The 25,378-nt window shown below is 41.4% G+C and overlaps 1 protein-coding gene across 2 annotated transcripts in view; it reads left to right on the plus strand.

The window, feature by feature from the left end:
• pi4kab (phosphatidylinositol 4-kinase, catalytic, alpha b) overlaps nt 1-9,589 on the plus strand; it is a 29,112-nt gene extending 19,523 nt beyond the window's left edge. The window contains exons 39-55 of one of the 2 annotated variants that reach the window (XM_050050791.1): nt 414-493; nt 639-838; nt 1,389-1,479; nt 2,786-2,953; nt 3,107-3,160; nt 3,256-3,376; nt 3,480-3,609; nt 5,605-5,748; nt 5,869-5,939; nt 6,022-6,128; nt 6,245-6,349; nt 6,539-6,664; nt 6,784-6,904; nt 7,008-7,167; nt 7,262-7,351; nt 7,467-7,550; nt 7,823-9,589. In XM_050050791.1, coding sequence (XP_049906748.1) covers nt 414-493; nt 639-838; nt 1,389-1,479; nt 2,786-2,953; nt 3,107-3,160; nt 3,256-3,376; nt 3,480-3,609; nt 5,605-5,748; nt 5,869-5,939; nt 6,022-6,128; nt 6,245-6,349; nt 6,539-6,664; nt 6,784-6,904; nt 7,008-7,167; nt 7,262-7,351; nt 7,467-7,550; nt 7,823-7,874 — 1,904 coding nt within the window. In that variant the 3' untranslated portion in view covers nt 7,875-9,589. The remainder of the gene's footprint in view (nt 1-413; nt 494-638; nt 839-1,388; nt 1,480-2,785; nt 2,954-3,106; nt 3,161-3,255; nt 3,377-3,479; nt 3,610-5,604; nt 5,749-5,868; nt 5,940-6,021; nt 6,129-6,244; nt 6,350-6,538; nt 6,665-6,783; nt 6,905-7,007; nt 7,168-7,261; nt 7,352-7,466; nt 7,551-7,822) is intronic. The other variant, XM_050050792.1, reaches the window with a different exon arrangement.
• The last annotated feature ends 15,789 nt before the right edge of the window (nt 9,590-25,378 follow it).

The following is a 25,378-nucleotide window of genomic DNA, read 5'->3' on the forward strand; positions in this document are numbered from 1 at the left end:
ATCCTTTCCATAATTTTGTCAGACTCCTATAATAATCTGAGCCAGTCAGTAGAAAAAACAAGCACTTTTAGAGGACATAAACTGACAATGCACAAATGCTTGTATGGTAAAATTGCAGCTTGTTTTGCAGCTGCTGGCTGCAGTGGTCTCCCTCAATACGGGACCAGTTTCAAAAGTTGTTATCTCCATTAGTCACTTTAGATACAGAAACGTGGGAAAATATAGTCCAGAGTGAAAAATACCAAAGTCATCCTCAAATGAGCTGTGCTAGATCACACTATGTGCTGCAAAAATGGTCACAGTGAACCTAAACCTCCATCTGCTTCTTATTCATCGATGAAACAAGCTTTCGATAATATAATATTTCCTCTCTCATTATGTATCACTGATGTATTGCTCTTGTTACGTTTCAGGACTGTCTAAAAAAAGCAACAGAGGCACTCAGCTGCACAAGTACTACATGAAACGCCGAACCCTTTTACTGGCTCTACTGGTATTTACCTTTTTTCAACCACTATCTGTATTCACAAATGTGTGATAATAAAGAAAATTGCATCAAACATTTCTGCATGTAGATCTATACTTAACACCATACTGGGTCATTATGATGAATCCCATTCTCTGCATGTCTCTTTTAGGCCAGCGAGATTGAGCGGCTGACAACATGGTACAACCCATTATCCACTCAGGAGCTCGCTATCGCCACTGAGCAGTCGGTGGAGACCAGCATTGCTAACTGGAGATCCAAATACATCAGTCTGACGGAGAAACAGTGGAAGGACAACATCAACCTGGCCTGGAGCATAGCACCTTACCTCGCCCTGCAGCTGCCTGCTAGGTACACAGAGAGACAAAATGCATTACATCCCCAAGTTTCATCAGTAGGTATAGGTTTTGTCTAACAAATAAAAGTGTCCCACACAAGCCAGGAAGTGAAGTTTTTAAAAGCCGAAAGCCTTAACCATCGCACATTGTTGCCCTTTATTGCAGCCAGAAGTAATCGAGTGATGGTTGTAGTACAACACAACAAATCAGACAGAGAATTCAGTGATGCACTTGTGACATCATCCTACAGCATTATTGTGTGTAGACAGCTACAATTTCTAGCTGAATGAAACTACCCTCAACATTTTTCCTTTATGTGCATTATACATTCACCAACAAATGGCTGATGCACAGACTATGATTTACTTATACTGCAACTTAAGCAATCTTCTTGTTGTCATCAAGCAAACATAGCTGGCAAGTGGACCTGTCAAGCACCGACTTTATCCATACACAATGTAGTTCATACACACATAGGTGCAAGTTTATTAAAGTGCATTTTATCTGAACAGATAAAGTCAGTCATTGGGCATACACCTATTCAATTTGTTTTTGTTTTTCAGATTTAAAAACACAGAGGTGATTGTCTCTGAGGTGACTCGCCTAGTGCGAATGGATCCGGCTGCTGTATGTGATGTTCCAGAAGCAGTCAAGGTGAGGTCCTCCACCTGCCACTACAAACTGACAGGATGACAGTTATGTCTGCTATCGTGTTATTGATATGTAGATAATCATAAAATAATAAGGACGGGGCGTCGGTGGCTTAGTGGATAGAGCAGGCGCCCCATGTACAAGGCTGTTGCCACAGCGGCCCGGGTTCGACTCCAGCCTGTGGCCCCTTGCTGCATGTCATTACCCCTCTCTATCTCCCCCCTTCATGCTTAACTGTCCTATCTATAAAGGCAAAAATGCCCCAAAAAATATCTAAAAATAAATAAATAATAATAATAATAAGGACAAGGACACATTTTTACTAAGTGGGTTTAAGTTCTGTAGCAGGTTTAAGCCTCTGGACAAGACTGGTTTCTATGAACCCCACATATTTTGTGGCTAAATTCTGCTCATGCATGTTTGGTATAGTAGGCTTTATTTTTCTACCAGCATGTATATTACACTTACACGCTTACTCATTGCGTGAGGTTCGATTGCTGCCACTGTACCGTGACAAGTTGGTAGTTTGTCTTTCCACTCCGCTCATACTTTTTTGTTATGTTTTTTTTTTTTTTTTGCACTCACTTTTTCTTTTTTTATTTTCATGATAAATCGAAAGATCTGTTGTGACTAACACCCTTTCTTGACCTCATTTTGCATTTGAATGAAACATATATAGAGCCACTACAATCATCTATAACCATAGCTACACTTTTATCTTCAGCAGGATTTTTGTCATTTCATTGAGTGCTGTTGGCTCTCTTCGGTTTTTGGTATTTCAATTTTCTCACGTGATGTTTAAAGTAATTTGTTCCTTGAATTCTTAAGTTCCCACTTCTCCATGCTGTTAAGTTTCAACAAAAGTTAAACGTAAGAAGTTTGTCACTCAGTGTGTTGCTCTCACTGACCATATTCTGTCACTAGAGAAATGTTGTCAAAGTAATCTCTCTCCCTCCAGCTTCCTCCAGTCCTCTTCATTTAATTCTACCTGACTGAAGTCTTAATGAGCCTCTTACCTGCCTAAAAACGAAGCAGGGGAAGCAGAGCACGGCCCTCCCCAAAGGCCACCATAATTTAGTACATGATCCTCCTTGACATCTTATAGGTGTTTATTGCAGTCACTTTAGTAACTAATAAACACAGTGACCCCTGGAGGCTAATTAGCACACCATCAGGCTTGGGGCTGTAGCCTTGCATCAGATTGCTGTCATATTTGATGCGGGAATATGGATCCTGTGATGCATGCTGAACATTAAGTAGAGTCTATCGACCTCTCAATTTAGTTTCTCTCTTTTTTGGTTTTCTTCAGTTCCTGGTGACGTGGCACACCATTGATGCTGACTCTCCAGAGCTGAGTCATATCCTGTGCTGGGCACCAGCAGATCCCCCAACTGGACTGTCCTACTTCTCCTCCTTGTACCCCCCTCACCCCCTCACAGCTCAGTACGGGGTCAAAGTACTCCGCTCTTTTCCTCCTGTACGTTCACACATGTGCTACACGTACACAATTGCTGGTTGTCCTTACTGTTGAATTTATTTTTGTTCCCCAATTAGCCAAAGTGATGCCCATATCATTGGTAGGACACATTTATTTCTTGCTGATAAATATGATTTTCCCTACCATTTCTAGGATGCCATTTTGTTTTACATTCCTCAAATTGTCCAAGCGCTTCGTTACGACAAGGTAAATATCAGATCTCTGAGTCAGCTAATCCATTTAAAGCCCATGCATCTTCAGATTATGAAATGATCTTTCTTTCCTGTTACGACCTGGTGTAGATGGGTTATGTGAGAGAGTACATCCTGTGGGCCGCTCAGAAGTCTCAGCTTCTGGCTCACCAGTTCATCTGGAACATGAAGACCAACATATACCTGGACGAGGAAGGAAACCAGAAAGACCGTGAGATATTCATCCTCATTGTCTCTTTACTGACTCAACACATTCGCACCACGACTTGTGAACATACAAATGTTAAAGACTTGGATCCTCTCTGTCCCTGCAGCTGACATCGGAGAGCTGCTGGAGCAGATGGTGGAGGAGATCACTGGCTCTCTGTCAGGCCCGGCCAAAGACTTCTACCAAAGAGAGTTTGACTTCTTTAACAAGATCACCAATGTGTCAGCCATTATCAAGTATGAACACACTTTACTTTTTCACTACTGTGCGTTATTCAACTTTTAGGCTGTTAATTACAGTAGCATATTTTTTACATTACTGTTGCACTTTCCCAAACTTGCCATAACATTTTAGACTGACTGCCTACTGACATCCATTGATTTCAGTTTAGTGCAAGTATCAGTTTTTAGACACCTGAAATTTGGTTGAGGTTCCACCACAACAAACATTTACTTAAAGGGAGAGCTTGCTGATTTACAGCCAACTTTGCATTATAACAATGTGGGACGTATGTATAAATGAATGTGGTAGACTTCCCTCCATTTTACCAGGGCCCAGGTATTCCTGCACATTAGCCGCATCATCCTGCAAATTTTCTCTGGCTCTTGGTCTGTTGGTCAAACTACAGCTTGCACTTCCTCATTTTTGGATACCCACCGCAGCCATGGACACAAAGAGTACAGAAGCAGACAAAGCCACCCCTCTTTCTCTGTCTCTCTGGCTCAAACTCAGATCAAACACTAAATACAAGGCAGTGCTGATCAAAGATAAGCCAATATTCTGTTACTGTGTTGCCTATTTCTCGCCTGAGATGTTTTCAGAAACATATTTCAATGCACTGTTTGACTATAATACAAAATTTGTGAACAGGAAATGGCTGCCATACTGTACCCTGTATTGTAAAAACGAAAAAATTCAGATCAAACAGTAAATTAAGCAGTGCTGTTCAAATATGAGCTGATATTTTGTTACTGTTTCTCATTTAAAATGTTTTCATAAACACATTTTAGCTTACTGTTTAACTGTAATGCAAGATTGTTTGTTACCAGCTGGCCACCATGTTGCTTTAAGACAGGCAACTTGGTTACGTCATCCATCAGCTGGAGCGTTAATTGGTCCAGTGCAGGACAGTGCATTCTAGTAGTTGTAGGTTTTTTACATCCTGAGTAAAAGCAAATGCCACAGCACTTCTTCTCTGTTTTCTTTGGTCCTGTAGCACCAAATTACCATTGGACAATTTGCAAATGGCAACTGCAAAGGCAGTCCACTTTTATGAAAAGATGATCTTTCCGGCAGTGAAATACTTCATTAAATGTGTTTTTTGTCAGAGTTTTAGTACTGCAGGTGAGAGCTGGGACAGTTTGGAAGCTGGGACTGCTTTAAAAACATCCAATACAAATTGATGGCTGTGTCCTCTGCCAGTAGAGTAAATGTTACTTGTAGTTGACAGGCTGTAACAAGGTCTGCAATCCCTGTTATGTAAGACATAAACTGGATTTCTATGTCTTCCCCTTTCTGCTCCACTTAATTTTATATGTCATTATTGTCATTATCTCATTTTCATCACTTTGTCAACACACTTGTTTTGGCTTCAACCTTATCTCTGACGTTCTTCATACAGTATAATACACTCATAGTCTTGACAGGGACAGTGAGAGAAAAGAGAAACTTTTATGAAGCAGCTAAGAAGCTGATCTTTGCCAAAGGCCTCAAAGTAGTACTAGAGTTTAACTTTTGTCTTAAACAGAATCCTCCAGGTGATCTTCAAGGTGTTTATGAAGTGATAACAAGTGCTCCCCTGAGCCAAGATGTTTTGTTCTTTTCCCTGCCTTGTACCACCTGTGGTTTACTCTCTTAATCCCTTGTTGATCATTTGTTTAGCCATTTGTTGCTGCACTGTCTCTTTGATTATTCACCGGTCTGGAAGTTTTCTGACAGGCCATTACTGCTTGTTCGTACAGAGTGTTTTGTCAGCCCACTAGAGACTACACAGCCCTCATTACAGCGTTAATTGCAACTATCCAGGGGAGAAACTTGTTCTGTCCCCTGGCTTACACTCTCTATTACTCTCTACCCCAGTGACTCCCCTCTGTGAATAACAGCAGAGCCTGACTGTCACTTGTGGCATTAAGTCATGCAGTGAGATACCCATGCATGTTGTTCTTCATACAGTCAGTCATAGAGGTGTGGAAACTCTGTGTCCTCAAGTTGTTTTTGTTTGTCCTCATCAGACCTTTTCCCAAAGGGGAGGAGAGGAAGAGGGCCTGCCTGGAGGCCATGTCACAGATCAAAGTCCAACCTGGCTGCTATCTGCCCAGTAACCCAGAGGCCATAGTTTTGGATATAGACTACAAGTCTGGCACCCCCATGCAAAGGTGGGCCTCAAACGCATCTTCTATAATGCTCAAAACTGTTTCCAGGATTTACAAAGAAATGTGACTGCTTCTGTGAACTTACAAAAGCACTTTTCATCGTCGCTTTGTGTCTCTGTGTAGCGCTGCCAAAGCTCCCTACCTGGCTAAATTCAAAGTTAAGAGGTGTGGAGTCAGTGAGCTGGAAAAAGAAGGTACTGCTAATGTTAAAACGAGTAGATGTTGTATTTCTCAGATTTGTGCACAGATGAATGAGTCATGACATCTTCCCCTCAGGTCTGAAGTGTCGCTCAGATTCTATAGATGACGAGAAGAATGAAGAGGTGGCCAAGAGAATCTGCTGGCAGGCGGCCATCTTTAAAGTGGGAGATGACTGCAGACAGGTCTCAGTTTCACAGTTTCCTCTCCTTTCACTTACCACACTGCTATGTCCCATCCATTTAATGACATCTTCCTTTGAATTCCCTTTTTTTTACCATTTCGTCCTTTGTGTTCACAGGACATGCTGGCTCTTCAGATCATCAGCCTGTTTAAGAACATCTTCCAGCTGGTGGGCCTGGATCTCTACGTGTTTCCTTACAGGGTGGTGGCCACAGCCCCTGGTGTAAGTTCATCTAAATGTTGTCCATCTACCAGAGGCGGGCCTGAGCCTGGAGCTCTGAGGTGTTACGATGTTGATATTACTTTGTGACAGGAGCTACTGAATTTCCAAAACAAGTTTTCCTCTGAGACTAACTTTCCCCCTGTAATCAAACAACTTCTCATACTTCCTACTTCTGATGTTCCACCACAGTGTGGAGTGATCGAGTGCATCCCGGACTGCAAGTCTCGCGACCAGCTGGGCCGACAGACGGACTTTGGCATGTACGACTACTTCAGGAACCAGTATGGAGACGAATCCACACTAGCATTCCAGAAGGTAAATGCCAAATCTTAAAACAGGCTTTAACAGGCTTTTCCAGTCATTTCTCAGTCATGTACGCCTGTAAAATTGTAAAATGAGTGCTCACATTTATCTTTTCAACACCTCTCTTTCAGGCACGGTACAACTTCATCCGCAGTATGGCAGCTTACAGCCTGCTGCTCTTCCTGCTGCAGATAAAAGACAGACACAACGGCAACATCATGCTGGACAGCCAGGGCCATCTCATCCACATTGGTGTGTAGTGTGTGCATTTCCTCGTGTGTTTATTGAAGTTCATATGTATGTGTGGTCCTAAGCTAATGTGTTTGTGTGTCCTTGTGAATGTGTGTGTTTCCAGACTTCGGGTTCATGTTCGAGAGCTCTCCTGGCGGGAACCTTGGCTGGGAGCCAGATATCAAGCTCACTGACGAGATGGTGATGATCATGGGTGGGAAGATGGAGGCGACACCCTTCAAATGGTTCATGGAGATGTGTGTTAGGGGATACCTGGCTGTCAGGTGAGTGTGCATGCAAGTGCCAAAGCATGTGTGTTCATTTCATTACCAAGATGGCTGACGTGTAACATTAAGACAAGTCTCTGTGGTGAATCAGGCCCTACATGGATGGAGTGGTCTCCTTAGTTACACTCATGCTGGACACTGGCCTTCCCTGCTTCAGAGGACAGACCATCAAATTGCTCAAGTGAGTCGGGCGTGTGGATGCGTCTGTATGTGTGTGTAAATGTGAATGTGAATGATAATAAGCAGTTTGCATGTCATTTGCTGTTGTTGCTCATACTTTTTCTCCCCACATTTAGGCAGCGATTTAACCCTGGTTTGAGTGAGAAAGATGCAGCGGCCTTCATTATCAAAGTCATCCAGAACTGCTTCCTCAGCAACAGGTCAGTGCAAGAGCCAACCAGTTTACATATTCTGCTCATATTCTAACTCATATTGGTTTCCAGAAAACATTATAGGCCGAATCAGATATTGTTTTCAATTGCAGATTGAAATCAGCAAACGTGATTATGTTTGCTGTCATTTTCAGCTGCGACTGTAACGTGTAAAGATATATAGTTAAACACGATGGGCCGACCTATCTGACGTGACTGCTGTGCTAATTGTATGTGCTGTTCTGCTTTGCTAACGGCTTTTATATTTTTCTCTCTTGCAGGAGTCGAACCTACGACATGATCCAGTATTACCAAAACCAGATCCCATACTAAACGTCTGTGCCTAAGCATGTGCATATATTGACTGGTACATAACGTGTGTATGTGTGTGTGTGTGTGTGTGTGTGCGTGTGTGCGTGTGTGTGCATTTGTGTGTGTGCCTCTGTTAATGTTCACCATTGAAGATTGTGGCTCATTGTTTCTGCTGATTGTTGGATGTTGTTCCTTGTGTTTGCCTTTGCTTCTCGTTTCCTCGCAGACCATGTTTTCTTTATATTAGATGTTTGTTCCCTTATTTATTATCTTATGTTAAAGTTATTGTTATTATGAATTATTGTTATATTATTGCACTAGCATCTTGACTTCTGTGCACTTAGAAGGAAAAAAAGCTCTTAGTAACATGCACGTTGAGTAAACACTTAATCAGAGTTTTGTGCCAATTTTAAATCACGTGTAATGTTTGTGAATGTGGGTTCTTAAAGCTGTTGATTTTCAACGGGGTTTGAAATGTAATTGGATACTTGAAGTAGCTAAAGTAGACGGTTTCAGTTCTGACCAATGTGGCCTCTTCTGTCATGTCGTACCTGACTGTACTACTGTGCTTCTCTTTTTATTGGACCAGTCAGAGTTCTTAGATCTGTAGCATGGTACTCGTCTTGTATTTAACAGTGACGACTGACTGTACATACATGAGTTACACTGTCTGTTCTTTTGGGTTTGCGTATTCGCACTTCACACGGGAGAAATGATGCACACAAGTTCTGGGAAACACTGGGGCTGAGTTTTGTACATTTAGCGTTGCCAAAGGGGGGAGGGGAAGATAATGCACATAAATCAGACTTTTCTATTGTTTTTGGATGAAGGTAAAAACACAGCTTGAATGTTGGGCAGTTGCATGAAGTTAAGCGGTAACTACCCTGTAGCCTGTGTCCAATGTGGCTTTTGGTGAAAAGTTATTTTAGTAATCCAAAGTGCTGTGCCTCATGTCCATATGGCTAGCGTAAGCCTTTATGTAATGTTACTGATTGTAAAGATTTGCCTCTCTTTGTATATTTATATCCATGAACCATTTTCTGTCTCCTTTTCTATCTTCATGCCTTTTGAATGAGAATGCATAAGATATGAAATCAAATAAAGATCTATTAACGTAAAGATTCTTATTCTTGCTAGTGGTGTTTCAGTTGTTATATATACAGAGGCGTAGATTTCAGAGAGGATGCAGGTGACACGTCCCCCTCAATATTTAGAACATGTCCATTAATCCCTACCAATAAAAACATGAAAGTAGTAGAGGTCTTTTATTTTGTGGAAATTAAAGACATTTCCACCCTAAATTGATGCATAAAAAATCACCAGAATGCAGAAAATTAAATGTTTCACACTGGGAGAGGACCCCCAAACCCCTCGTTTCACATGTGTTAAAATGGAACCTACACCCTTGTACATATGTAAAATAAATCCTATATATAGAAAAATTCATAGCGCAGACACTTTAACGCTTTATGGTACCACAAAGTGCTGTTTAAGTGCCTCACATCGGCAATGGGAGTTAGAGAAAAATAAGTTTCAATAAATGAAGCTTTGCATTAGTTCATGCAGGACACAGATCTCATACGCCCCAGCTGTAACCAGCTGACCGCCAGCTGATTGGATTACTGCTTTAAATATGAGCCAATCATTTAAATATGGCCTCCTTCTCACTGATAACTGTTACACTAATGCTGCCACACACTGCTGCTGCTTGCAAAGCTTTGCCTCCTCCACCCCAGCCTCCAGCTTTCTAATTCAAAGTCCTAACATGGCTTGAAGGTTAAAAGATTATTTTATGTCCTGCTTTGGGCCCACTCTTGTAAACCCCCAGGGAGTCTCTGCATTGCGCCCCCTGTATTGGTTTAGCATGCTGCTTGTCTGATCCAGGGAGTTGAGCCATAAGCGTGAAGTATAACTGTATCTCCATTTGTTGCAATAAATGGTTAAATCTCTGACGAGTGTGTTCCTGACTTAAAGTTAGTTGTTTTTTTTTGTGGACCAGACAAAAAAAAGTAAAAGTCAGTGCTACTTTAAAGCCTGCTTTGAAAGAGTGATCCAAAAACTCAGTAGGCTGTTAACATGGAGGTTGTGCTACTGGAAAGACACTTGATAAGTTAAACATGTTATTTATACAGAGTATTGTCTTTCAAATAAGTGCAACGAATGAGATGGGTTTCTTTTTGTAAAACTACTTTAAACTCAGCTGTGTGGCACATCATTCGCTCTGTTTTATCATTTTTCTATATTTCATGTTTGCTGTAACATTGAAGCACCCGCATCATGAGATCTTGCAGCTGAAGGCATCATCCCCCAGTATGGCTGTTTTAAGATCAGTGGTGGTGAATTAATTATTGGTCTTTCATTTTACAGTAAGAGGGAAGGAAAATATCATCAATAATTGTTAAAAATGTCTTCCCTTGAAACAACAGTAGGAGTAGAGCATAATCAATACTCACTGAAGTGAGGGATGTACCTGGGGCTATATTTATGGATGCCCCAAGATCTCTCTATTAGGCCTTGAAAATCATTAAATAGTCCTAAATTTGAATCTGTGAGGTTTTAATTGCCTCAGATATTTTATCTTATTTCATTTATCCATCTTTTAATCTCTTTTTGACAAAATGAGCCAATTCTTGTGAGTGAAAGTTCAATTTTCTGACGCTACAAATCTTTAAACCTACCACTGAACCTAATGCTGTCTTTATTTTATACTTGCCCTTACCTGCTGACAAATATAGATTAACCTGACTCACTTTAATAACTGTATTCTTGCATAAAACCTACCTCTGCATGGGACTACATATATGTACCTGCAATGCTTGAATTAGAAAAACATTTGACCAAAATTTTGTCTTACATTTGGTCAAAAGTGATCTCAAACAGGTCTTTAAAAGCATTGAATTTAAATGTATGACAGCTGTAGACACCCTGAACCTAATGATCCCTCCTCCTGTTATGTAGCACAAGCCTCATTTATGTTTGACATGTGCCAGCAACTTGAGACAATGTGCAAATCATGTTTCTCTACATCCCCATTGTGCTGTATTTTATATTTATATCCACCAGAGGGCAGCACATAATGACACATTTAATGTGTCTCCAAGTTCTTGACAGTGTCACTCATGATTGATTCAGTGGCACTCAGTCATAACTAGCGTGAAACCAAATCCACAGATTTCATTACTGCTTTTGAGGTTGGCTCTCACTGTTGATAAGACATAATACACTGAAATAATACCAGGAAATGTGTGAAACAGAGCTCAGGCATTACAGCTGGAAAGGTGTGAAACAGAGCTCAGGCATTACAGCTGTCAAAGTGTTTCCCTGTCAGATAATGAGAGTGGCCTTGAGCAGGCCTTGGAGCATTTGCAGATGCAATAAGTGACTCTGCTTTTGAAGAGGATCCTGCCCTCTGACAGCAGTGTGGCTTTAAATAGAGGCTAACATGTCCTTACCTGTTTCTGCCATGGTGGAATATGGGCTTTAGACACAGCATTGTGTGAATCACATAAATTCTTGCAAACGTGCCCTGCCCAAAAACGCATCAACAAATTGGCAGATCTCCCTCCAGGTTCATGTTAAACTTTGATGTACAGAAACACCTGGGAGTGGGTGTGTTACATTCTGCAAATACACTGACAGGAGTGTGTTAACTCAAAGAGGTGACATCAGGGAATTATCGGAAACATTCATCATCAAACAATACTTCAAAAACATATGTTTAGTAACTGCTTTTAAAGTGAAAGATTAGAGACAAATATGCACCAGAGACTGTCTTGGTTTATTTTGCTGTCCTGCCATCACATGTAAATTATTTATTCATCTACATTTGGAAAGACAAACGATACTCTGGCATTCATATAAATGACTGTGTGTTGTTGGAGGGATGTGGGAGTGGACTGTTGGGTGTGTCAGCAAAGGAGAGTGAGAGCCCTGAAGAAAGAGACAACCAAGCTCAGGTCAACACACTGGAGGCCAAACAGGGAGTGGGAGAGAGTGAGTGGCGGAAAGAAAGGTGTAGATCCCATGACAGCACACAGGGCGGCTCTTGCTTTTAGTTCTCACGGCTGATGCACAGGAGGTTTTAATGAAAAGCAAAATGTGCTGATGGTTGTTTATGGCTGGATTCTCGACGCTCTATTTGGTTAATATTTCATTGCATACAGATGTCCAGAGGGAAACACCTTGATGTATTTTTGATGAGATCAGATCACTGACTGTCATGGCTACTCCCCGTGGTCCTGCAGGTGTACTGATCTAATCCCTGTAGTTAGTGTAGTGCGCGTGTGTTTGCGTGTGTGTGTGTGTGTTTGTGTCTGTGTGTGCGTGTGTGCATACAGCAGATTGTACATCTGCACTGTACTAGTCTATAGCCAAGAGTGACACACGTAACTCGTAACGTAAAATCTTGAATGCCAGCTTAAGCAAAGTTTTGTTGGCATCCATTTTTAATTGCGGTAATATGTTCCTCATACTCTATTGTTAATTAAAGGTTCTGTGTTTGACATTTAGAACATTAATATGGCAGCAAACAATTGTGTTACGTAAAGATATAGTGGAGTATTGGTGTCCTGAGCAGAGAATGAAGTCACACTCCCTGTGTGTGTCCTAATCCGAGCCACTCTGTGCGTTGTTGTGTTAGATGGTCCGGCTGCTGGTGCATGATGGTGCATGTGAGTGCCTGTGTGTGTATCCCACTGGCTAGCTTATTGCTGCCACTCTGAACTGCACTCATACAACAGTTACCACTGATACTGCAGACAATACTGTTAAACGTCGTCCTGACCCACGGTGGGTGAATGGCATTGTCTTGAAGGTGTAGTGCCCACCCTCTGGTTCCCTCCAGGTTAACACTGTTAGCTCTGTCAGCATTGTTGCCATTGTCAACACTTTACGCTTTTAGTTACTGGGACCATTAGCTGATCACTGCCAGCTCAGTCTCCTCAATGTTGAGAACAGTATGCAGACATATGCTGCACATATGTTCTGAGTAAAAAAAAAACACACAGTCCCCTATGTTTCAAATTATTGCAGACAATGATGGAAAAAAGAAGGCACTCCTTTAGGTGAAATAATCTCATATCTATTCTTTGAGCATTTGCAATCTGACAGACCTATGCATAATGATTCAAGGTCTTGATCAGACATAGACTGGATAAATAACAGGCGTAGCTACCTGACATCATCCATTGGTTTCTGGACTGCCATTTTGAAGCGTCAAGTGTGGCATTTCGTCCGTTGCCATCTTGTTTTTTTGGAGTTAGAAATGTCCATTTTGGACAAGAGGCTGGCGCTGTGGAGGAGTGAGGGTGGATCTGACTGAGAGGCCGAAGACACTATTGGCAGACAGCCTTTCACTCGAGCGGCCCCACCTTTAGTTATGCTTAATTTTAGACCTTAATAAAATAAAAACAAGTATGTTACAAAAAAAAATCACCCCCTTTACAGTTGTCATGAATGTTGAAATTAGTTATGGAGGCTCAAACTATTTTTTGTACCAGGTTGTAAACATGTTTATTTCTGCTGTTAAGTTGGCCTTTCAATGAACTGCAATTTTTGGCACTTTCGCATTGGCTTCATTTTTCAGCCTCGGAGGGTGACCCTTGGTTAAACCCTGATGAAGACTTAAATATGTGAGATAATTTCACCTTAAGAAGGACTTTCTGTGGTTATCTGCATTTGAGACTTCCAACATCTTGTTTTCTTTTTTTTTTTTTTTTTTTTACTTTTAACTGCCTCAACAAAGAGTACCTGTCGGACCAGGCATCAGAGCCAAGCAGTGCTTCTTTCCTTCACTGTAACCTCATATGCTCATAACGTCACGCACAGCTTCTTTAAAGGAATGTTTTCTATGCTATATGTCTATTTCATATAGACAGATGACAAAAAGAGAAGTACAAATAGAGAAAACTGTCACCACAAACTGTATAACTGAGAGACAAAAAAACATTCAAGAAGAAGAGAATAAGCTTCAAGATCTTAAACGACACAAAAAGGTGACGACAGCACATAAACAATGGCATAAATAAAAATCAGCTTGATGTAGATAATGACCACATAAATAGAAAGAATTAAAAATAATAAACCAATACATTCCTAATGCCTCGTTACATTGAACCCGACTCTGAATTGTCAGCGTCTATTGAAATCAAACCATGACAGAATGATGCTGAGAGCTTAAAAGAAAAGTAATTAATGTTGTGAATTTCACAACACAAACAAAGACATATTGATGCTGACAGTGTGAAGTGCAGTGGGTGTGTTGATGTGGGAGGTGTGTGTATGTCTTTGGCTGGTATATGCTCGTATGTGGGTGGTGGTGTTGAAAGGATTGATATTTGAATTGTCAGCACATGTGAGTGATTATCCACCATGTGCATACTGAGGTGTTTGTATTGGCTCATGCATGAATCATATAATTGAATAAAACTACCTATTCTATTTACTGAAAACACTCTGCTTTTCTCTGTGTGTCTTTCTTTCTGTATGAACAGACGCTGCAGCTTCTTACATCCTTGTTCATCACATGCATTAAACTGTGGGGTGTCTTGTGACACATTCATGCTTCCTCTACTGGTGCAGCCACGGTGCTGTATGCCAGCCATGTGCTATGCAATAATTAACTCTTCTCTGAGCTGTTCCAGCCATTAAAGCAGTAAGGAGTGAGGTTGAGTAGAAAGGGCTATTTGTCCAAAGGCAGGAGCAGACAGTCAGGCCTATTGATGAGATGCTGGAGCTAATCAGGAATAGTGGCTGCCGTGCTCTGAATAGCAGCGTTGATGTATTTTTTGTGGGAGAAGGGAAACCAGTGCCACACAAAAGTCAGGCTGTCCCCCTCGTCACCGCTGTCATAGCATTTCATTTTCACATCATTGGGGCATCAAATAAAGCTGAGTCCTGACTGTAATGTATAATCTTTGGCTCAGCATTAAAGGTCCAGCGTGTCAGATTTAGTGGGACATAATGGCAGAAATGGAAGCTAACATAAAAAGTATGTTTTCTTTAGTGTATAATCACCTGAAAATAAGAATTGTTGTGTTTTTGTTTCCTTAGAATGAGCCATTTATATCTACATAGCAAGCAGGTCCTTGGTCACTGAGTGTGCCATGTTGCACCGCCATGTTTCTACAGTAGCCCAGAATGGACAAACCAAACACTGGCTCTGACACTGGCTCTGGATAGGCTCATTCATGTTCTTGTATTTTCATGTTGGCCACCATATTTAGAAACCCCTCTGTGACAAGAGCTTAGAAAACCACTGATTTTTTAACGTGAAGCTGCTTTAATAACTCTTTTTACCCGCCTGATCACCGTGTCCATTTGTGATGGAGAGGAAGCGACCTCTGTGGATAACAGAAAATAGGTGTGCACACATTAGCAGGTGCAAGCCTAACAGCCCGTCTGCGACATGCTGAACAGTGTCAGAGAAACACTGGTTTAACTGCTCTATTTGGTGTTTTTACCGGTTTAAATCTCCTGGTCCGTTTGTTCTAGAAAGGAAGAGACCTCTGCGGATAATTCAGCTCCCAGTAAAAAACACCTAAAGAATGAACACTGAATAACCAGGAGAAGTTTCAGCTGGTTGCAATCTGCAGTCCTCACCGCTAGATGCCACTAAATTCTACACACTGCTCCTTTAAAAGCCTATACATCATAGAAGTGCTGGAATTTGTGATGTGGCCATGACTACAAAGGAGACTGAATAATGTTAATTTAGTTTAAAAGAGACTGTTCAGTTTAATAGGAACCTATTTATTCCAGAACCACAGCCTGACAAACTCATGGATGCCTTCTTGTGCTAAAAACATCCTCAACCATAATGTTCACGTAGCTCAGCTCACATCATAAATGTTTGTCATATCAAGTGGCAGCTTGTTTTAAAAGTCAGTTTTTGACTTCTCCAAAGATGGATGGCCGGTCTAATGAAAGCACATATTGTAATTTGCATATATATTAAGTCACTAATTTCACTGTTAACAAAGAATGAGCTCATATCAAACCTCCAATTCATTTCCGAACACATACGTCCACAGTAACAGCACACAAGATGGATAAATATGCATTGCTGAGAAAATGGCGTTGATGAAATACTACAAACGCCTCTCTATATAATGCAAAATGGTTCAATAGAGCTCCGTCTACATCCTCCAAAATGACAATAAAGTTAAATCACCACCTCTATAAAACAGTTTCAACAAAAATTTAACAGAAATAAACTGGCAGCTGAGTGTAAATTGTTGTTCTCTTGGTAAGAAAGAGAAACCCTTTCATATATGTAATTTCCATCTAGTGGCTGTTTGCTGCAGTTTGCATGAGCCTGGAAGGCGATGGTAGGGTCAGCCTCTCCTCTGTGCTACTTCCACTGCTGATCAGTTGTGTTATCTAATGGTGTGATGACTTAAGGGAGGGGTCAGAGCCACAGGCTTAACCAACATGCACTGTTTACCTGTGAGTTAAAGGCCACTGGGCAACATTTAAACATGCAAACTGTATTCACACGCAAACAGAGGGCAAGTACTGTTGGTCCACACAGTAAGACTAAATCTACCTCAACGATATATTTCACTGTATTCAATACAATTTGCCAGATTAGCATAACAAATCAATGTTTTATAACGCTCCTCTATGAAAAGACTTTCCCAGAACTCTCAAAGGGCTTGTCAAGACACACACTGGGGCCAAAACTCTTTCTTTTTTCCTTTCTCTCTGTCTTTTTCTCTCTGTTTCTCTGTGCCCACGTGTTATACGCTTTTGGTCCAGGCTGCTGAATGGGCCCCAGTGTTTGCCCTCTCCTTATCGTGTGACCTTTGATCTGTTTGGACAGCGTGACCAACAGAGGCTGCAAGGAGAAGAGACACCCGAGTCAGAGCAGAAGAACGCCGGCACAATTCAATCGCAAAGGCACTAAATGAAATGCATGGATTAAAAAAAAAACATCCATGGCATGTAAAAAGCATCAAGTGCACATTTGTGCGGATAAAATGCAAATATGATATATCAGCGGATGCAAGCTTATATCATACTTCCACATCAAGAAAACTGTGACATCAACAAAGCTAAAGCTCCATTTCTGTGGAACATCATGGCACCACTTGTTTGCATTTACAAACAGTCACTGCCCTTGGGTGTGCAGTATAGAGTAAAAATAGCCCAGTCAGCCTTTGTCCCCTTAACTCTTTGTTGCTCCTGCCTCCCTGCTGTCCTCTTGCCACCCTTTGACCACCGCTGCCTCCCCTCAACCTGCTGTCACCCTGTCCTGCTTCTGCGTCGCTCTCTCCATTGACTTACTGTAACAGTACCTTTTTCCACTGCATTGACAATTTATTTCTGCAGTTAAAATGGAAACCACTTTTGATCTTTATTAATTTCTTTTACACACTAGAATTCAAGTAAAAAATTGCATGGATAGTAATGACTTTTAATGATCTGCCAGTCCAAGCATATACGTTTTCACATATTCGTTGCTTTGATAAGTATTTCATTATTTACTTTAACATGTGTTATGTCCACGTTTGTATGTTTTCTCGACAATACACTATCCCTTTTTTCCTCCATTTTGTTAAAACATTAAAGTGTGAAAGGCACATTTGATGTTTTCATTAGATCCGTCAGCAAAAAAGGATATGAACCAAGACAAGCAGAATTAATCAACATTTATCTCGATTAATGCATTTAAGTTTTCCCACAGTGTACTGGCTCGTGCCAGACTGATGATGTGAAACCATGCAGTTGTGTGTTTGTCCAGCAGAGGGCTGAGGCAGCACCAAAATCAGTACAGAAACAATAAATCCAACACAGGATAGAGGAGCTGTGTATGAAATATGCAGGACTTCTGTAAAACACTCTTTTTCCCTTCAAGCCTCACTTTCTTTAAAAGTTTAATCTAAATTTCCTTTTAAATGCTTTGATTTAAATTTATTTCCAAGTTAAATAAAGATTACTTTTTCGCTTAATGAAAACTTTAAACTGAAAAAGTATGATTTTCTTCCTAAATCATACACAGTTTTCTCAGTGCTGCTGAATCAGATTAATTAAGCACTGTCCATGGCAACCAGATGACAACAAAAAGCCTCTGCCACTCTCTCAACCGCCATGGCCACTGTTGCCACGGAGACCCATTCAGATGCCCGGTGGTGACCTCTGACCTGAGGGGAGGCTGGTGAATGTAGCTGAAAGGGGCGGCTGGGCTGGGGCATCTGGGGTATCATCTGGCGCCTAACAAAGCCCCTCGCCAGCTGGGGAGGAGGGCAGGAGATACAGAGAGCGAGGGAGCTGGAGGACGGGGCACAGAGGAGAGGGGAGTGGAGAGAAAGAGAGAGCACCCTTTTCTTCTTGCCCTCTTCAGAGAGAGTGGCCATTGACACTGTGCATCTCATTAAAATCTGTGCACCCCCCCTCCTCTGCCCTCCCCTCCTTCTCTCTCTGGAGCACAGGGCCCAGGCAGCTGCCTGTCCTGCTCTGGCCATTCAAGCTCAAGTGCAGGCCACTGCAGGATAGAGAGAAAAAAGGCAGACAGAGAAGGTTGGGAGTTGTGGGGTGGCGGGGGGGTTTGGTTTGGAAGAGGCCTTGGACATATGCCACCACCACTGGGAGTGGAGAGGCTGCACAGAGACATCGCTCTGCAGTTATATCTTAAAATGCTTTCTTCTTCTCTCTTCTAAAAATGTTTATCAAGTTAAACATGAAACAAAAATGGTGCTGATGAGAAAAAGATGTGCACAGAAACATTCCTTCTCCCCCCACTTTGATTCACCTCTTTCAAAACACTGCATGTTTACTGTTTGATTTCATGGTCCTCCCTCTTCATTGAAAAAAAGAATGCCACACACAGCATGCATTTTTTGTGCATATTTTAAAAGATGTAAGTGAGCTCAAGAGTGATGTGATGTCACCAAGGCGCCAGACACGGCCCCATCCATGTGCGTATGGACGGCAGGATAAAACATGCAAACAGCTGCTGGGTGGCAACACGCGTAATCACAGACTGCAAACAATGACACACACACCCGTCAACCTCCCAGAGCCCCTCTGGTGTCCCTACGCCCCCGAAGGACATTGTGGATATGCACAGGGCTTTCTGAGGGTCATGGTCATGCAATGCGTGTGTGTGTGTGAAGCCAAGAGAGCACAGCAGGACTGCTGTCAAAACAGAAAATCTGCCATGGGGTGAAAAGGTGGGGGATCTGTAATAAGGGAGGGGAGAAATTACTAATATGAGGGGCGGGGCTTAAACTGGTGGGTGCTATACTAATGAGATAATAACACTGCAGGTAGTGGAGAGTGAAGCAGAAGCAGAGGTGTAATTACTCAGAGAAATATGACATGTTTAAATGTGTGAACACAAACAAACTTTAGGCATGTGATTGTTTGAGGACAGTGCGCAGAGCTGATAGAGTGAAAACAACATGTAGCACATGTCTGGAGGAATCAGCCTCAACTCTCCTTCCTCTGTTTTTCACTCTTCACAAGCAGGTTTGGATTCCTAAATTCAAGGGTACAGCAACAGAGCCCCTTGTCCCCCACCTCTCTCCTCTCTCTCTCTCTGTCATCTCCGCTGATGAATGGGGCTTTGCGTGTGGATTTTAATTACTGCTCTGTCGAGGTGGGAATTGGCCATGCATTAAATTGGAATGAGACACATTTTTCCCCTCAGCAGGGGCGGGAGGAGAATGGAGGGTAAAAGGAGAAACTGGTTACTGTATATTAATTGAACCATCCAGTTCTCACATAACTGTGTGAGGCTGACAAAAAGAAGGGGGCATGGAGAGAAGAAGTGCACATGTTTACAGGCAGGAAATGTAGAGAGGAGTTATGGAAGTTTACTGAGAGGTTCTGTCAACTTGGCCAGTTTATCCCAAGTGTCAAAATCATAGCATAAAGGTGACTTCTTTTATGACTTAAAGACCTGCCAGTGGCTTCTCTTTGGATTGCAGTAATTTATTTATCCAGTCTACTATAAGTGGAGGAAATCATAGAGGCAGAGCACCGCAAGGCTCCGGCATGGTTGGCAAGGGCATATGCAGTTATGATGAAGGTCTATCTGTGTCAATTACCTCTGATTAAAAAGGACATTACATAGGTCAAATTCCATTTTGCAGTCTGCCAGTGCAGCTTAGCGGCATCAAAGAAATGTGAGCTTTGAATCCATTCATGCACACATGCACACACAGATAGGCTCCCATTGCAGATGGGGTGCTCAGTGGACCAAGGAGGGCACTAGTTTTAGTTTTTTATTTCCAGGAATTAAAGAAGCACCTGAGCTCTGGTGGAAATTGTAGAGATGTTAAAGTTTATGACCGGGACATCACCTTTAAATGGCTGATAAAATGTAAATGCCATTGGGAACCTATAGAGCAAGTTCAGAGATTCCAGATTTTACAGCATCACTTGCGACGTATGACAAATGAGGAATGGTGTGTAGGTTTAATATCTACAAATAACTTCTATTTTCCTGCAAAGCCCAGTGATTAACAGTGTATTTAGGCTGTCAGCAAGAGCAAACGTTTGCTTTTTCCTTTCATAAGTTCAAGTAGCTACCATTACCGGTGATCAATGACCATCTGCTTGACATGGTCATGTCATATTTACCAACTTTATGAGCTGAAGAGGATCGCCTAGACGCTCCATTAAACACCTGACTGGTGGTATAACATTTTCAGCTGCTCTATCAGGATGCTATTCCAGAATAACAGTGCTTTTATTGTGGCACATAAGGTGGGGAATCAATCATGCTCTAAAATAAGGCAGCTCATTCTGTCAAATGGGGGGAAAAAACTAAACAGACCAGCAATCACATTAACTGGCTGTAGGGAAAGGTGGCTCATTCTGGTAGGTGGGGGGATACCTATCAGAGGTCTGCTCATCTAGTCCAGGTTGATATTTCCCACTTGTATTCCACTCCTCATCCTAAAGAAGCAACTTAAATAGTATCTGGTGCATGGTGGATTAAGGGAAGATTCGCTGGTTGTGTCCTTCAAATTTGTCCATGAGACATTCACTGTCACATCTGCGAGAGCTGCAAATGTTTGAAATGTCAAGAAATGTGAATCCAGACATAGTAGTGCACTGTTGTATCTTCTGTTTTCTGGTTATTACATGTTAATATTGGTGATTTCCTGTATTAATCCTCTCCAGACTTGACATGCACTGGATAAATTACTCTCCAGCAAGTGATGTGCCTCACTCACTGTACAGATTCTGTCATTTACAGTGCTGTATCAGTAGTGGTTGGCTTAATCACGTAGAGCAGTGGTTCTCAAACTGTGAGTCAGGATCCTCTGGATGGGCACGGAGCCACTGCAGGTGGGGCATGGATGACCAGTTTGCTGATGCTATCATGCTGACCTTTACGTCACTAACATTCACAAAAATAATTTTTTATTAGTTGCTTTCTTAATTTTTGTTAATGATTGAAAAAAAATGTGGGGCAGGGAGGCATGGACTTTTTTTGGCTTCTGAAGGAGGGCATGACAGAAAAAGTTTGGGAACCACTGACTTAGACACACATAGCCTCATGTGAGATTAGAATATGATGTTGGATGAAAGGAATACACAGTTTCAATATTCAATTGTCTCTTGCTTTAACAAGCCACTCGAAGTATTCGGAGGTCAGTGTGGCTGCAAGACATTAGCCAAAGTTTCATATGAGCAAAACTACACAGTCTGGTGTACCATGAATCATATAAAAATAAATCTAATCCCACAGCTCCCAAAAGTAGCTCAGAAATGAATTTAAAGGCATCCAAAGACATTTCAGACTGCACACTCATTCCTGACTTTATATCAAAACATAGGCCAACCAAAATAGCTCGTTTTCAAATATTTAAATCTAACAAAATACTTTTGAGTCAAATTTATTGTTGCTGAATGTTCAAGATGTAACTTGTCACCTCTTACCTGTGAGCAGAGCTGTATTCCCAGCTGTAGCGACTGTACTGGGGTCATGTCTCTGTATTTTTAGTGGGAATTTGGGAGCTTTGGTAACCTGGAGGGATTACATTTTACATTTTGGGTATTTTATAGTCTAATTCCTGAATTTTTAGACTTGGCATGCTTAAAATTGACTATTTTTAGGGTTAATAAAAAATTACATACACAACTGGTTCAATATGTTTTCTATGGGTGCATTTAGTTTAGTTTAGTTTATTTAGTTTATAAAAAGGACAGCGTGCATGTACATTAGTTGTTTACAAAACAAAAAGATGTTTGCACCAGATTTAGCTAAAGGCTAATTTCCATCTGTAGTCCTCTAACATAAAACATGAAACACAACAAAATACACAATCCACAATTAACACAAAAGGAACACACAACATCAGATACAGACACATCATTTACATATATATGAGTCTCACGTGACACGCCCATGTATGCCCCGCACGCTGCATGGCACATAATGCTATACGGCATATGCTACCACACAATATGCACAGCATACCACACAGTGTCATACATACATACGTACATACGTACACAGTCTAAAGAATTATTCCTAATGTAAGGTGCAGGGCAAAATGCACCTAGTGTGCCCCTATAAAGTGCTGTTTAGCCTATTATAAATATAAATAAAAATTAAGTTTACAGTGAAAAGACAATATTGACATCTTACAGTTTCTTGTTCGCTTGTTGTTTCTTTGGGAGGATGCAAACTCCCATTCCCACCAGCCTTCAGGAAAAATACAAGCCTTTTATTCTTTGAAATTTGGCAAATCTACACATCACTATCTCAACTGGGGCAAATGGATATTCCTACCACTCTGGGATTCAGGCTGAAAATACAGGTCTTTCATAAAAACTAACACAAACTGAAGCTAATTTAGATGTTTTGTAACCAAACTGAAGGAGGGATATCATCTGCATCTCAGAGCCAGTAAATGTTGCCTATAAGGAACTTTTCTATAAATAGTGTCATCATTGTTTAGGTCACATTGATAAGAGACGACTTAAGACTAAACGTGACTTGTGTCTATTGGATACTGGGGGCATGGAACTTAATAGGATTACACTATAATGTAAGACTTTGAAGTGCATATCTTATGGCAGTGCTTGCCTTCACAACAATCTGTGTTTCTCTGAAGTAGCCGCAAAATGATAGAGCTGAGTGTAAAACCCAATATCGCTCACATTTTCTGTCAATTATTTACTGTCTCTTGATAAGACCATGACCTTAAGTGCCTCCCAGTCAGAGGTCTTTGCTGTGACGTGAGCTCAGCTGCTGTTAAGGGATTCATAAAGTTCTCTTTTGTTGGAGGATGAGCGTGTCCAGCTGACCGTGGCTTTGGAGCAAATTCAGCCATCATATGATTTGATTGGAGGTTGGAGAGGTCAACACATGGTCATCTTTGATCAGCTGACGGGTCAAGCTGCTCTGTGATAACAGACCAGACGGGCAAAGGACATGAAAAGCATGACTTGGAAACAACACGTGACCCTGACAAATATCTTTGTTTGTTTGTCCATGTTTGTCTGCTTTATTCTTTATGACTGTCTCTGACACTCTTCTTTGAAGTAATCAGCTCTCTTCAACCGACCACCTCCCTCTCTCTGTATACTGAAGCCGAGTGCTCCAGAGATTTTTGTCTTTGCTGAATTATCGAGTTGTTGAGATCTGTAGCATGGCTTCATTTAGAGTTTCTTAGGCCTGACGAAGCAGTAGTTTTAGTCCTTCTTCTTTTGGAATTACTCCCATTTTTAATTCTGTCATCGTTACACCTTAAATGTTTGTTGTTCCAGAATACTGAAGCCCCGCTAAAAACCCCAGTCAGGAAAAAAGGCAGGGAAATTCACCACTTTTTATATGAATCAGCAAAAGTAAAACAAGGACGGGATAGTCAGAATGATTTGAACTGGGGTTGTCTAAGGTACTTACCAATAGTGAGTGTAGTACATAAAGTAGATGTCGGTTGGCACACCCCCAGTTTGGAGAGGCAGCAGGAAGAATTCTGCTGTGGACATGGTCAGCAGCAGCAAAACATATTCTAGCTGCCAAAGAACAGGCCCACCTAAAAAAATCTTTATCAGTTTAAGCGTACTCTATATTCAGAATATTTTCTGTGCTTTATCTTTCCGTCAGACACTGATTTCCAATGGGGAAGTGACGCCATTACATCACTCTCTTCAAAGCCAGAGAAAAACAGAAATTTAACACTGCTGAACGCAGAAGTTTCTGATCCATCGCTGCCCGAATCAGCAAGTTAGTTTGTATTATTGTGTGACTTTGGTATTTAAAAGGGTTAGTTCAGATTCACCAAAGTCACACAAAAAGACAACTTGAATAACTGATAAAGGCAGCAGTAGATCAGCAGCTCCCACACCCAGCAAGCTAATTGTTGTTTTTCTCAGTGGAGTTTGGTGGCTTTGATGAGAGTGTAGACGGAAAGCTGAAGCAAATAGCAGCTTCCCAAAACACATTTTGCTTCTGACCCTGTCCACAGCAGCTTCCTGTCTTCCTCTTTAAACTAGGGTCTAAACTAGGACATCTACTGTGCATAATATACTGGCTATGTATAAGTACAATAAGTAACTCATACAACATCACTTCAAAAGATTCAGAAGATCTGAACTAACCATTTTAGTCAGCTGCTTCAGATCTAGTCAACATATCAACTTTTCTGGAACATTTAAACACAGTAAATCAACTGGATTTGTTGATTCAGTTTTGGTTTACATGGCTTTTAAAATCCCTTAATGTGCGATTAAAAATGAACATTTTATTGCTTATGTCTCCTAAATCACCATCTGATATCTTTTCTCCCTCTGGCATGCTTTTAAATGTCAGATCAACTTTTATGATAATCCGATTACTATATTTTATAGTAACTGTGATGGAGCAAAGTTACCCGTTTTCAAACTTTAATCTCATTAAAGTAATTTACTCCATCAACCTTCTTATCCTATCAACCCAGCCCTAATCCTCAGATTATAAAAGGAATACACAGGCCCTCAGAAGTTTATTCTATCCTACATTTCCCCATACAATCAACTTTTTCTACTCCCCTTTCCTTCCTGTCCGCTGCGGTTTTTCCCTCCCTTTTTCCTTCCTCTTCACCTCCTCTTTTTCCCACTCCCTCCCTCCTTCTCTCCTTCTCCTCCTCAGCTTGTTAATGGAGTGTTGGCAGCGAGCCAGGGGAAGCCTTGCTCTGTAGGTCTTCCCTCCTTGGCAGAGCTCCCAGTGTGTGTGTGTGTGTGTGTGTGTGAGTGTGGGTGTGTGGTGCAGAGCTCTCTCATAATCACTGCCATTCAGCACCTCGCCGGAGTGTGTCCGTGTTTACACGAGAGGGGTCAGGGAGCAGGCAACAACTCTCTCTCTCTTTCACTTCAAACACACACACGCACACACACTAGCATAAACAAATGCCCACACAAGCACGTGCACAAACAGAGGTCAAGAAGGAAACAAGGCACATACTCAAAATATTGCGGGTACGCTCTACAGTGATCTTAGCGGGCGACAGAAAGAGGTGGAAACATTCTATTTTTAGCACCAAAGATGACTTAATTCATTCAGTATCAGTGAATAATATCGTCTA

This window comes from Epinephelus moara, chromosome 8 (genome assembly GCF_006386435.1).
Source record: "Epinephelus moara isolate mb chromosome 8, YSFRI_EMoa_1.0, whole genome shotgun sequence".
Lineage (NCBI taxonomy): Eukaryota > Metazoa > Chordata > Actinopteri > Perciformes > Serranidae > Epinephelus > Epinephelus moara.